Genomic DNA, 13,837 nt, shown 5'->3' with positions numbered 1-13,837 from the left:
TAGGATATTAATAAGATATCTGAACAGTTTAAAAGAAAACATTTTTTAGTGGCCTGGAGTACAATGGCATAACAAAAGAAGACTAACAAATCATGACACAGTTATCTGTATGAAGTTGTTGGAAATCATGCATTGTGATTATTTTTTATGTATTTGTTTGTTTCTGTTTTCTTTTACATTAGTTCACAAATGTATAAATCTTCCCTACTTTGTGTTGTTGTACAGCATGTTTAATGTTTAGTATGTACTATTATAACATGACTACTACTTGCAAAACCTAAAGTAACCTATACGTTAATAATAATAATATTACAATGCCCCACTTGCAAGTTCATGGAAAGCAACACATTATCTAGTAAAATAAAGTTTATCTGTCCCTAATTAAAAAAATACATTCACTATAGAAAAGAGAGGGATGATATTGTCCTTACCTTCATGGCAGTACCTTCCCTTGTAGCCAGTATTTACACAGTCACAGAGGACCTCTCCTTGGCTAACGGAGCACAGGCCTTTGTTACTGCAGGGAGAGTGGGTGGCACATATGTACTCCAAATCACTATGAACAGCTTGACCATCCAGCAGTACTGGTAGTGCCTCCCCCAGTTTCAAATTGGCTATAAAGCCCTGGAATGGTGGCTCATACTTAACAGTGCTAGAAGTCAGGGCGGAGAGGCGCACGTCAGGTGAGATCCCCCCTACATAGAGGTCACTGGCCACTACCATTTCTTTTCTTTTGGACTTCACCTCTGCCACTTTCTCCTCATTGTCCACCACCAGCCTGGTCTCCTTGTAATTGCGAGAAAGAAGGATTCTGTGCCAGCGCTGGTCATTGATCCGTGTCTCTGTGTGCAGAGAAGCTGGCTCAGCACAATGGATAGTGAAGCGCATCTGTAGCCTCCCATCTTCAAGTAGAAGCTCCAGGAAGTCACAGTTTCCTCCATCATCTAGATACAGCACCAAGGCTTTGCTGATGCTGGTTTTCAGAATAAAGCTGAGCTCACCTGTTGTCTTGGCATCCCACTGGCCATAGCGTGTCCACTGACCAGGAACCCCCTCATATTCCAAAGCTATTCCTGTTAGCACCAACCAAGCCAACAACAGTAAATGGAAAAACTTGCCTTCACACCTGCTCATGGTGGTTACTGTCTACAACTACTGACTCCTCTGTAGTCTCAAATTAATATGTATCAGACGCAGCTGTGAGGAGGAAATGTTATCTACTGTCAACACTTCTTTTGTTATCAACCTAAAATTTGCTGAAATAAGTCTGCAGCGCCCACATGCAGTAAAATAGTTTCTTTAGCCTTGACTGTCTATCCAGATTCTTTTTGCCATTGCTCCACGTGACAGAGTGAAAAAATTGAGGCACAATGCAGATTAGTTTGCATCTACTTTGAATCAGCTGAGAAAGAGAACGAACAACACAAGGGATCCAATATACTGTGTGCTTCCTCGTCTTCGCCATCCAGTGTCTTGGCCTCCATCCAGCACTGTTCCTGTCAGTTCTCCATGGGTTAGTTAGGCACACAGCCTAGGTACAGCCTCCATCCTTCTCAGCCTCCCAACAGCCTAAGACATAAAGAAGAATGTATAATGAATAGACAGAAACATTACAAGCATGTAATACAAAGAAATTGTTAGTAAATAATCAACAAGCATTATGAATAACTGAGCAAATTAATAAGACTCACTTTAGCGACCAAATAATTTAAATGGCAAAGATGGAAATGTAGCAGTGGGTTAGATTTCTAATGAAGGCAACAGCCTAACTTTTCATAGCTATTTTCCAGCAACTTGTTGCTGACTGATGGTGGCCATGAAGATACATGCGACAGATTCCCTAAACATGCCAAGCAGGCCAACAAGTATTTCGATGGTGGCACCCAACCTCATATCTTAGATTTCTGGCACAAATTGAAAAACAGGGTCTTACTGGTTTGCTTAGACCTGTGTGGATTTCCAAGAAGTTGGTGATAAAAAATCAGTTTCATACGCACCCCCACAGATGTTTTGGTGCAATGTATAGCCTCACTAACTTCAGTGATGTTGAGCCCCTTAAGTCCTCTGCACTCCCCAGGCTAAAGCTAAGACGTTACAGCCAAACAACACATGCGGGCCGGAGGCTGGGAGTGCTGAAAAGGAAGAAGCCTGTGTTGGAAACAAACGAACAAAACAAAAAATTCAATGCTTTGCAATAACAAAGGAGAATGCGACTCCCATGCCCACAGACACAAACATCAGTCTTTGGCTGAACTGGGAAGCTGAGCTACAACTCAGCCTAAAAGATACCGGTGTTCAGTCATCCAGGGGAATTATATCTGAGGGAAACTACACATGCGTGTTTTTTGTATTTGAAGGATTAGGGTTGAGTTTGTTTTTTCATTATTAACTTCATTTTAGTTTTTTCATTTATAACATCAATTTCCCTACAGAGACAAAGCCAATGATAAATACATTCTACAGACAAGTATTATCTGTGTAGCCACAGTCTGGTATTGCTGATGCCTGTGTGCGAAAGGGCTCACTGCTGTACAAAACCTATTAAAAACACATAAAAGACCAATCCCGTTGTGTGATCCAATTAAATGATCAAAAATGAAATCAGCTGCTTCCATCTATTACAACCAATTTGCTCAAAAGACTAGAACAACACTGTAGATGGCAGAGATGCCTACTGTATATACTGCATGCCAAACATTGAATTTGAATTAAAAAAATATGTTTGATTTAGAAAGCAGCCTAGAAAATGAATGTGGATCTTCGTATTCTTAACATTCACAAAATGTGTCAAAGTCAACCTGTCTCTTCAGAAATAGAAATTAATACAGATATTTTAACAGCACACATACAAAGAATTTCTCCCTTTACAACCAGTCCACAATAAATATACATTACTCACTGTATTGTGTCAAAGCTTGATACAGATTCACAAAAAGAGCTCATTTGTATGAAAGCAAAAAATAATCTTTACTATGTTACAGTTACTATGTTGAGTCCTTTTTCATTTATAGGCATTTTTTAACTAGAAGCAGAAGCATTTTGTGCAAGTTTGGCCCAATTTCATGTCTGCCAAAGAAAGAAATATAATATGTGTTTGAGTGTGCAGGGAATTACAGCCTCTATTGGGCCTCCTGCTGATGAGAGACTAGCACAGTTGGGTTTATTTGCTAAAGGTAGATGTCGCAGGAATAAGTGCATCACAGCAAATAAATCAAAGTTTCTCCCTGAAGTATCAGAAGGCTTCAGGCTGGGAGAAAACCCTTCTGATAGACAGGTTTATCATGGGAATAGCTGTATCCCGGAAGGTCATAAAAACTGACACCCTCTGCACAGGATAATTTACAATTTGCCAGGGTCAGGTGTGATGTGTGAAAGGCTTCTTAGAGCCTGGTATAGCTATGTGTTTGACTTTTGCCAGTTTTAATTTAGACAAATGAAACATTAGCGTTTTAGAGACAAGAGGCGTGTGGTGCGTTCAGCTTCATAGCCTCACCGCATGATTACTGTATTGCAGCAACTTCCATTTACATTCATTAAACACAACTTATGCTTCAAGATGTCACTGTTACACATATAAATGCACCATAGTGTGGGAGCGGATACTGTATATCCCCATGGGTGATGATCATAAATAATGTTCTAACAGTACTTAAAAATACAGCAAGATAGAGCTGCACATTATGGCAATTTGAATACATAGAATTTCAATGGAGCTGCTTTACCATGAAAGCCTAAAGAACCGTCTCCTTCCGGCTGCAGTGGGATGACTGCAGCTCCCATCAATTTCAACAACACTTACATGTTTATCTCCATAGCTTTGGGAGAATTTTCAAATTATACTATTTCAGTATTGGCCTTCTCCACATTCAGTTTGTTCTTGGTAAGATTATGGTATTTTTTACTGTTTCCCTACAAAGAGCAATTGTTTAATGCATTTCAGCAAACTATTAAGGACATTTGTCTAATATTTGAACCGTTATTAGTTGTGTATAGTATATACCTTTGATTAAACAAAGAGAAGTTGCTCCTCAGATAGGAATTCTTTCACTCCATTTCATACAATAGAGTGCAGACACACTTTTTTACCCTTTTAATGACTCTAATGACATGAGAATTATTGAGAGATGGCTCAATGAACTATGTAAACCACGGATGTTGAGTATTCCTACCACCACACTCTCCATTCTTCAACCTAAGTGAGCACTGTAAAGTACTGTATATGATCGGTGACATGACCTAAGCTAATGGGTGAAGTACTCTATGTTGTACTGTAGTTTTGTGCTGTGTGTTTGAGCAATTTTGACAAATGCAAGTGATGCGCTGAGAATGATGAGATTCCATGAAGCCATTGAGAATGATTATTGAAGGATATCTTTACTTTTGGACCATGATTTATATTAGTCAATTTTGTTAAATGTAAAATGTCCCACTATAGAAGGGAAATAGACTGTATACAACCTGTTTGATGTTTTCTGGCTTTTGCTGTAGCCCAGTGAATAGATTGCATTGGTTTAGTCCTTACTCCTTAAAAAAGCAGTAGAAATCCAATAAAATATATGGGACCAAGGGTGTGTGTGTCTGTGTTTGTGAGCCCAGGGTCAGTCACTCCCCTGTCCATATAACATACGACATCAACTTGTCGTAAGGTGTTTACAGTTACGCTTGTTAAAACATTTAACAGCTTTTCTCACTGAGTAACACAGTCTTTCTTCATTAAAACCAACAGGCCAATTACCCATCATGGTCCCAATCCAGGGGGAAAACACCAGGGGTGGTCAGTTAATGTAATGCAGAGGGGGATGAACCAAACCCTGACAACCTCCCCATGCTCAACATTCAACTGTAATCAGAGCATAACTTTAATCAGGTCTCTTGGCGTGTTGTTAACTGCAGTATGTTTGACCTGAAACAATCTACAATCCTTCCAGCCCGCTGCGGTCTGCCAACGACCGACGTCTGGTGGTCGCAGCACCGCACAGAAGACACCAAGCAAAACCCTTCACCGCAATGATCCCACGATGGTGGAACGAGCTACCAAACTTCCGCATTTTCCTGTGCACTTAAAACTATTTTAAAAACAATAACAACCACAAAAAAACCTACTTTTCTGCTCTTTCTCGCACTTTCATCTGGTGAAAATTTAACACTTTTTCTGATGGGACTTTGCTTTGATGTTTTCTCCTTGACTTAAATGCTTGCTTGCCTTGTAAGTCAGTCGTAAGTCGCTTTGGGTTTAAGTTTCTGCTAAGTGACTAAATGTAAATGTAAATGAAACATTTTGAGCTGTTTTGATAGATTGTTGTAATGTTATTTTGTATTTTGTCCTGCAGTTTAACCACATGTGTATCTGCATCTTAGTTCCATTCAAAGTACTACCACATGAATATTAATTAGCTGTGGATTTATTGACAAAAAGGTAGAAATTAATTATATGTGTTAATCTGTACAGTGTGTTGATCACATTAAGGGGAAAACATCTCTATTAAGACTGTTGGATGATGTTTCTTCTTTTGCTAATGTAAATATACAGTACTGTATGTGCAAGTAAATATTACAGTAAGTGTAAACACTTCATATTCAATAATTCTGTTGTATGAACCATCCTGACTATGAAGTTCCAGCTACAGCATAGAGGAAGTTGAAGCTGACTAAAGAGATACTTTAGTGGAGTGGGACATGGCTACCACTCTTCTACAAAGTGTGGCATAGCAGAAAGGAGGGCAGGGCACTTACAGTCAACTTTATTGAACTTTTAGGAGAAATTAAAAGAAGAGGGCTCTTCACATACTGTAACTCAAATTGAAACATATAACTTTCCCTGCTCAATCAATATATTCTCTTCAATTGAACATCTTATAAGACTAGCATTAGTTAGTTACTAGCAAAGTTAAGACCTTCAGCAAGAGGATTTGCTGCTTTTCAAAGTCAACCTGCCACCCTAGGGAAGAACAGAGAAGCTTGAGGTTCAACAGTTACTGATTGAGCATGTGCACGTATCACACAGACTGAAGCGCTGCAGGAAATGGGACTGAACAGTTTCGGTGACATGATGTCATTGGACTGTTGTGTGATGCTTGGTAACATTTCAGTGAACAACAGTGGTGATGTTAAAGCATTCTATGAAGAATCACTTGGATAAACAGGTGAAACAGTAAAACAGGGGGTGGACTGTGAAGAAGATGACAAACCCTCTTAAGTGCTGCAAGAATGCTTGACAAATCTGACAGATATTGGCATCAATAAGCTGTTGTAATAGACTGTGCATGTCTGTGCAAATGTATGCCCATTGCTTTGTTTGGGTGAGACACTTTTTTGTTATAACAGGATTATTGTAACAATGTTATCATGTGGCACTGTGGCTCAGCATGTATATTTATAGTATCTTGGTTAAAATGCCCGGGTTATGTTTTATTTAGACGTGTATCTAATTGCTTGTCAAAAAGGCATTTGCAGTGTGCTGTTTGAGTCCAAATAAGAGACAGTTCAAGGTCTTATATGCATTGACTAGTTTAACGCTTCATTGAACACCAAGCATTCTAAATCTATATCTACAGTTTTAATCAAGCAGCTTCTAAGGGCACATTGTAAAAAAATGCAGCATTTGGACCCAATCCCCAGTATCTGGTTATATTGTTCTCCAGCTGTTCAGATCTGTTCCTTTCACCCATCACTTTTTATATGAGAGCACCATTGGAGGCTGAACACCACATCATTCTCTAAATAGTGCCTGCAAGACTATGAAAGCAATTGCAATAGGCCTGCAGTAGGAGTGAATGTAAGGAAAACAATGCTCAATATGCACACCCAATCAACTTGAGGCATGGGTCTGTCATAGGCCTGTACCTTGAATAAAGGTTGTACTGCAAGTAATGACTTCTCACCACACCTCTGTAATCTTTTACCTCAACTTAGGGACTCAGAGTCTGAGTGCTGCCGGAAGCAAAATAGGGCATGTCTAAGGATGTTACCTAATGAAGTATCTATAGCATTTTGGCACAGCATTTGTGTCTGTGCGTAAAATTCCCTTTGACAGTGTCAGCAGCAATTCCTGAAATTTCTGTAAAAGTAGAATCTAAGAGAAATCACCTCCATTCTTTGATGGGGTTAGACACAACTCTTAAGTTGTGTCTTAAGAGCTCTCAAGCTCGGGTGAAGAACTGCATCAGCTGATACCTCAAGACTGTTGAGACTTTAGACTAAGCTCCCATCTCTGTTCTTGTTGTGAAAGACCTAATCTCCCTCTTGAAGTTTCCACTGTGAGCTCAGGTTTGTTTTTCAAACCATTAGTGTAATGTGTTGATGAAAATAAAAAGATACAGGTAACAGTAAATGAATGTAATTGGCCACGATTCATTTTGGTAATTCAAGAATACTATTCGCGTATGCCAGAGATTTTCTTTTATCATTTTTGAGTTTAGATGGACAAACATGACAAACATGGAAAACCAGTGACGTCTGGGATATTTGGTGTCCCTGGTTGAATGTCTAAATTTAGACCACACTCCAAACTGAAGGGGCAAATATTGAATAATATCAAATTAATTAAAGATTGGAGAATTACTTACTGTCATTAAAGCTCTATGACTATCCCCATGTTCACAACCCTCTGAATTAGTTAAATTAAGACCCAGGACAGAAGTATCTTCTCAGCAAGAAATCACATACAGCCTGCTGAATCACTGCAAAGCATTTTATGTTAAACAAGAGCTGTAGGAATTAGGACTGTTAATCACAGATGGAAACAATGACAATGAAACTGATATGAGGCTTTAATTAACCACTTAAAAATTTAAATCTAATTTGGCCTGATATGGAACAAAGACTGACATGACCTACATACACGGGGAGATGTTATTTGTTTGAAACTTTGGATTATAGATTACATCATTTTGCATAACATTTGCTGCTTTGGAACATTGTGTGCAAGCTCAAATATACTGTATTTTAAAAAAAAATAGAACAAGGTATTTACTGCTCCATCATTGTTTATATATATGGAATACATGTACAGTATAGTATGATGCTGAAAAAGTTTTACTTTGTTTGCTGTTTTATACCGAATTATTTATGCATCTGTTGAGTTGCACGTTTCAGTAATTACAGAGTGTAACTGGGAATTGATTTCTTCAAATAACCCTGAGACATAGACACATGCCTACTTTTTTCAGAGAGGACAAAGTGTAGGGGCATGCAGAGTTTAGACTCCCAGTGATAATTAAGAATAGACAGCTTGGCTTTTATCCTGCCTCTAAATCTACAGTTGAGAATTTATTTACTCCTTCATATTTAATCAGGGTTTATCAGGAGCCAGTACACAACAGACACTGAGTACACACATATGTAGCTAGTCATGATAGTTTAACTAAACAGGCCTAATGTTAATTTTCATGAGTGACTCAGTAATCACTTGGGATTTTTAAGGTTGTTCTTCTCCAGACAGACCTCAGGAGAAGGTACAGGTCAGCACTGGGATGTACTGATGCATAGCAGACAATGACAGATAAAAGCACTATATAAGGCCATTTTTATTACTCCGCCAAAGCTTACAGCAAGTCCACATCATGTATTTTGGTTTCAACTGTATAAAAGATTTACATAGTTCAGGCGTTTCAGGAACTGCAATGATATACACAGGAAACACTAATGATCTCTCCAACCCCCTTTATGTGACAGAACAATTTATTTAAAAATTTTCTGTAATAGTATGTTTTGTGTTGCATGTAGAAACTAAAATTTAAGTACGATAGATAAGAAATGAAGATAAGATTAATCTGCGCTCATAAGGCTTTAAAAGCCATTAACATCAACACAGGGATTACATTTCCAGAGTTTCTAGGCCTCTGGGAATGTATCCAGTATTTCTTCATTTGGCACTGCACTTTACCTTCTTGTTCCTCCCACACCACCATATTCAATCATCACACCAACTCACACAACCAGAAGTTTTCATATGACTGCGTGTAATAAGTAATAAGAAGGAATATAGCAGCCTGAAAGAGTTAAAAATAGTTCTTGAGCAGCAGAGCAACAGACTGATTTGAACAAATATACTGACAGTAAAGAAATTAACCTAGTCTTTCTGAATCTAATATTTGTATGAGTCATTATTGAGGACTCATTGTCTTTTATGATATTAAACTGAATACCTTTGGCATTTAATGTCACATCACGCTTTAGAAAACACTGTTTGGTAGATTTCATTGCTTGTCTTCACATTTTATTGCCAAATTTAAATAAATGGGTTATGATAGTTAATATTATAACAATACCTACATATTTAACAATTTCAAAGTGCTTTTGCAAAACTGTAATTGCACATTAACACAAACATTTGACTATACCCAAATATGCAATGAAAACTTTAAAAAAAGCTGCTAATAATATAAAAGTAGCAATGTAAGATGGTTTTCACACATTATTTGTTTTACTCTTTTTGCCATTTTTAAGTAACTTTTGCATATGACTATATATTACAGTATGTTTAGGAGGTGCTGGTCAGAAAGCTAATGTTTAATTTAAGCATGAATTCTGGTGCACTGAAAGTAGTCTATATAAATAGCATATGCATGCAAATATATAAGTGGGCAAAAGGTAGCAGGGGGTTGTCACTCAGTCACTGATACTGCCTGGGGACCTACAGCACAGTTACAAGGACAGCACCCGCCCTCCACCCTGCAGCATCCGGGACAAAGCCACAGAAGGCTGCTCAGCTGTGTGGGATCACTCTAACAAGCTGCTGCCTCAGTCTGGCCCAGCTGAAGCTTCTTACACTGTTTACTAGGAGCCTATAAAAGCAGCCTCAGTGAGCTGTTGTTGCTGGGTTTTTGGTTGGAATAGAATCTGCCTGTGTTCCATGTGCCAGTGAGTCCTCTGTGAATCTGTACCAGCCTGGAATAAGAGTTTACTTTTACTTAAGGCTGAATTGACATGTTTCATTTAACTCATTTCCATTTTATGGTTTAGATGATCTATACCTAAAAATAGTGGGCTGGATTTCAGATCAGATCAGAGAACTGCATGTTGAAATAGCACCGCCATGTACAGTATGGATGCAGGCATCTGTTGGAATTGCACCCTTTCTGACAAAATGGAGGCTGTCAGTCCTTACAACGGAACCAAAATGATGCCAGAGTCACAGAAGTTTTTGGCTCCAAACACTGAAATGCATGGGATTTGATCAGGGTTAGGCACAAAGAAATCAGTGGTGGTTAGGATACGGTTAGAAACTAAATAAAAGATGTTAGGGTTAGTGAACAAGCCACTGTCTATCTCAAAACTCAGTACCACCTTGCAAACTTTGAAGGCTCTAAATACTGTAGTACATCATGTTGCCGCCGCTAGTTGTCGCCATGTAGTAATAAGTAGATATTTATAATTTTTCAGGGAATTGTACAAAGGACATACTCCCCCATATTTCACAGTCTAGTGATGCCAGGCTAAATCTTTTCAAATATTAGCTATTTTAGAATCACAATTTGATTTAACCGTCTTTAAATGAGAGATTGCTATGAATAATAGTGTTTGCTTAATTGCAGTATATAATTGTTATAGAATTATGCTAAAATTCAAACCAAGTAGTTTGAAACGCATTTTGCGATCTAACAAATACAGTTAAATACTGATTAGGGTCCAGATTTATTAGTCTGCTACAGTATTACAAGCTGGGTTCCACCTCACATTCCTCTGTTGAAGACCACCTTTTAAAGCCAATAGATTAAAGCCAATTAAATAGACCAACCACACTGCTTCATTCCAAAGATGTTTCCACATAGGGGCCAAAAATGGGTCTTTTTGACTGAATTTGGAGGACACGACATTCATTGCAAGATATTATATGATGATTATGCCGAACTATGTTCTTTGTAATACCGAGATCTCGGCTGGTTTTGTACTGAAAGTGGCTGTAATGAGGGAGAAATCATGAAGTTGTAGAGCTGTAATTTGTTTAAAAGGTGAGCTTTTGCATCTCAAATTTCAGTTGTTAACACAACGGCAAAGTGAGTTTACACCTGGATTTTTAAGAAAAGCAGTTTGGGTAATAAATGTTACAATTGCACCTTTTGAAGTTACACATACTGTATAGTTCTATATGTTGTCAGAGTCGGATTTTTAAAGCTGGTGTCTGCTGTTTACTGGTGACTTACAAACACTGCTGTTTGTAAGATCATTAGATATAATAATATTGACTGTATGAGATTTTGTTCAGGCTGATTAATATATTTCAAAATGATTTAATGTGAAAAGACCAACACTGTATATACTCTGAAGCAGACTTGTTTCTCCTGCTTTTCTCAAGAGGAAAAGAGAAAAAGTGGCAAAAGAAAGAAAGACCATATGGGACAGTTTATTTGTTTTCACAAATTGACTTCCTCCAGAATGAAATGACAAAGTTTGTGCCAAAAAAAACCCCACTGCCATCACAGTGTACATAAAGTATAAGAATAACACATAACATACAGGCTAAGTCTATAACAGAAAAATAGACAAGAAAAATTATGTGTTGGGATTTAAACAAGAGGCCAATGGTTACATGTTGTTAAGTGCATGAACAATTCCTTTGGCAAGGACATTAGCAATCTAATAAAAAGACTAAGTGAGGCGGAGAAAAATGCAATGTGATTACTTTTGTCAAAAGTTAAGGGATCACTAACATGATTAAAATTCATCTTGAAGAGCACCTGAATGTCTGAACCAAATCTCATGGCAAACCATTAAATAGTTGAAATTTTCTATTACAACCACAAACATTAACCTCCTGGTAGCATGACAGGAGAAGTCAGGGGGCCATTAAAGTCAGGAGGAATCATCCTCCAGCTTAAGAGTCTACAGAGAAGCATACATCTTTTGACTAAAAGTCTAGGCGTCTGAATGTATTTGTATGATCATATCCTTGTTTGAAAGGCTGTTTAAATTTTAACCACTAGAAGAGAACCATAAAACTAAAGTCCAATTAAATGTGAAATAGTAAAAAATGTTTAATAACGGCCCACACAACATGTTATGTGCTCTATTTCCGAACTGAGAAGATATTCAGATTCCCCCTTTTCCAGTTTAATCTTAGGAAATTACGAAAGCGCTATATAAGTGGAAACCATTTACCGTTTTACCATTTAATCTTCACTTATAGCTACCAAACACTGATAAGTCAACGTCTACATGTATTTGACAGTCATGTGCTCAATTTTCTATTTATTAAGCATAACGATGCCACCTTTTAATTTAGTGTCATCCAATTATCAGCCCTGGTGATTCAGTTTTCCTCCCAGCAGTGTTTGCATAAAACACGAAGTTGATGCTAATTCTTCACGTGTGTCACCTTGCCTTTTGTCTCGTAGCTTCTGTTGTATGCTGTGATTCACTCAGTGAACACTACCCCCCTTTGCACCTGACATGTAGGAGAGCATCATTATTTGGTAGAAACTGTAATTGGAACATACTGATGTTGTTTCATTATTCCTGTGGGCATTGCACTTGCTTTTCCAGGCTCCTAGTAGTGAGATCCATATTTTGCACAGTGTATGACAGTGTCCCGGCTTCAAATGTATGTCATGTTGCAAACAACACTCTCTTTTTCTCCCTGCTTTATGAATCTTACATTTTATTGCTCCCAGTTTTTCCTCAGTCTTTTTTAGAGGCAGATTCATTGGAATAACTCAATCTTTAATGATGGACAAGCACTCATCTACTGTATAGTGGCTGGAGTGAGACTTCAAACCCTAACTTTTCATCCAAGACATGATTTATAATTTACTTTGTGCTTAGACATTGTCTTCTTTAAGAGGTAGGATAACTGAGTTGTTGTTCCATCAGAGCTGATGGATTTATTATTTTATGTGTAAGTGGTGTCAATTCTACAGTATTGTCAGTATTACAGCGTTATAGTATTTCTGCAGCTAGCCATTATCATCACTGAATAGAAAATAAAAGATTTGATTCTGCCCTGCTGGGATATTGCCCATGCTCAGTGGTGTGTGTTTGCATCTGCTTAACTAAAGACTATTCATAATAACTAATAATTTTCTCAAATGAACAGCACGGCCTAATATTTCATAATATGCTGAGAATTTTAAGGCTTGGTGTTTAATGAGATACTTCTTATACTCTATTAAGCAGATAGGGAACAGAATATACTTATGTGCTTTATTCTGTAAGTTCAACTGAGAAAATTGACACCACTCAGTACAAGTCAGTACAGTAAAGTAGGTGAAACCAACAGCTGCAAACTTAGATAAGGACAAAGACACGGAAAAGCAGACTATTTCTTGGTCAGGACTAGTGACTTCTAGGAGTCTCCAGTAGTTGCCTGGCAACTGGTCTGGTAAAAAATCCCCTGTACACTAGTGATTTGTTGGTTTTACACTTTAGAATTGATGCAAATTATTTAAAACTCTAAATTAGTGAGCGGCAAAAGTGCTGGAAGGGAAATTCTGTTACCTATGATCAGAATCAGGCTGGTACAACTTGCTTGGACTTTTCTAAGATACTATAAGTTAGCTTCATCTTTACTGTCCAGATATGAGAATGGTAGAGTTAATAATCTTATCACTTAACTCTAGGCAGATTATTTGTGAAATCAAGTTGATGGACAACATCTTGGTATAAGCCGAAAACTATATATATATTTAATATAGTTAATATTTGTTATTAAGACTTTCAAAATATTCTGAAATTTCCCTTAAAAGGTTTCTCAATTGCTGTGACTTGTGATTTTCTCTCCATATTATTTCCACAGATGCTTTTTATTTGTAGGCTTTTCGTAAGGCCTTTTACTTCAGCTGCAAGCTTAAGAGATATGACCTCATCAACATCTGCATCAGCTGCATCAGCACCCCTGCCA

At 37.8% G+C, this 13,837-nt stretch overlaps 1 protein-coding gene across 6 annotated transcripts in view; it reads right to left on the bottom strand.

Annotated features, from left to right (window-relative positions):
* LOC137109066 (neurexin-2-like) overlaps nucleotides 1-13,837 on the bottom strand; it is a 112,714-nt gene that overhangs the window by 89,541 nt on the left and 9,336 nt on the right. For 5 of the 6 annotated variants that reach the window (XM_067494424.1, XM_067494422.1, XM_067494427.1 and 2 more), the window contains exon 2: nucleotides 432-1,569. In XM_067494424.1, coding sequence (XP_067350525.1) covers nucleotides 432-1,134 — 703 coding nt within the window. In that variant the 5' untranslated portion in view covers nucleotides 1,135-1,569. Of the gene's footprint in view, nucleotides 1-431; nucleotides 1,570-1,997; nucleotides 2,149-13,837 lie in introns of all 6 variants that reach the window. The other variant, XM_067494423.1, reaches the window with a different exon arrangement.

This window comes from Channa argus, chromosome 24, assembly GCF_033026475.1.
Source record: "Channa argus isolate prfri chromosome 24, Channa argus male v1.0, whole genome shotgun sequence".
Lineage (NCBI taxonomy): Eukaryota > Metazoa > Chordata > Actinopteri > Anabantiformes > Channidae > Channa > Channa argus.
The sequence above is the reverse complement of the archived record's forward strand: the minus strand, read 5'-3'. Positions and strand labels throughout refer to the sequence as shown.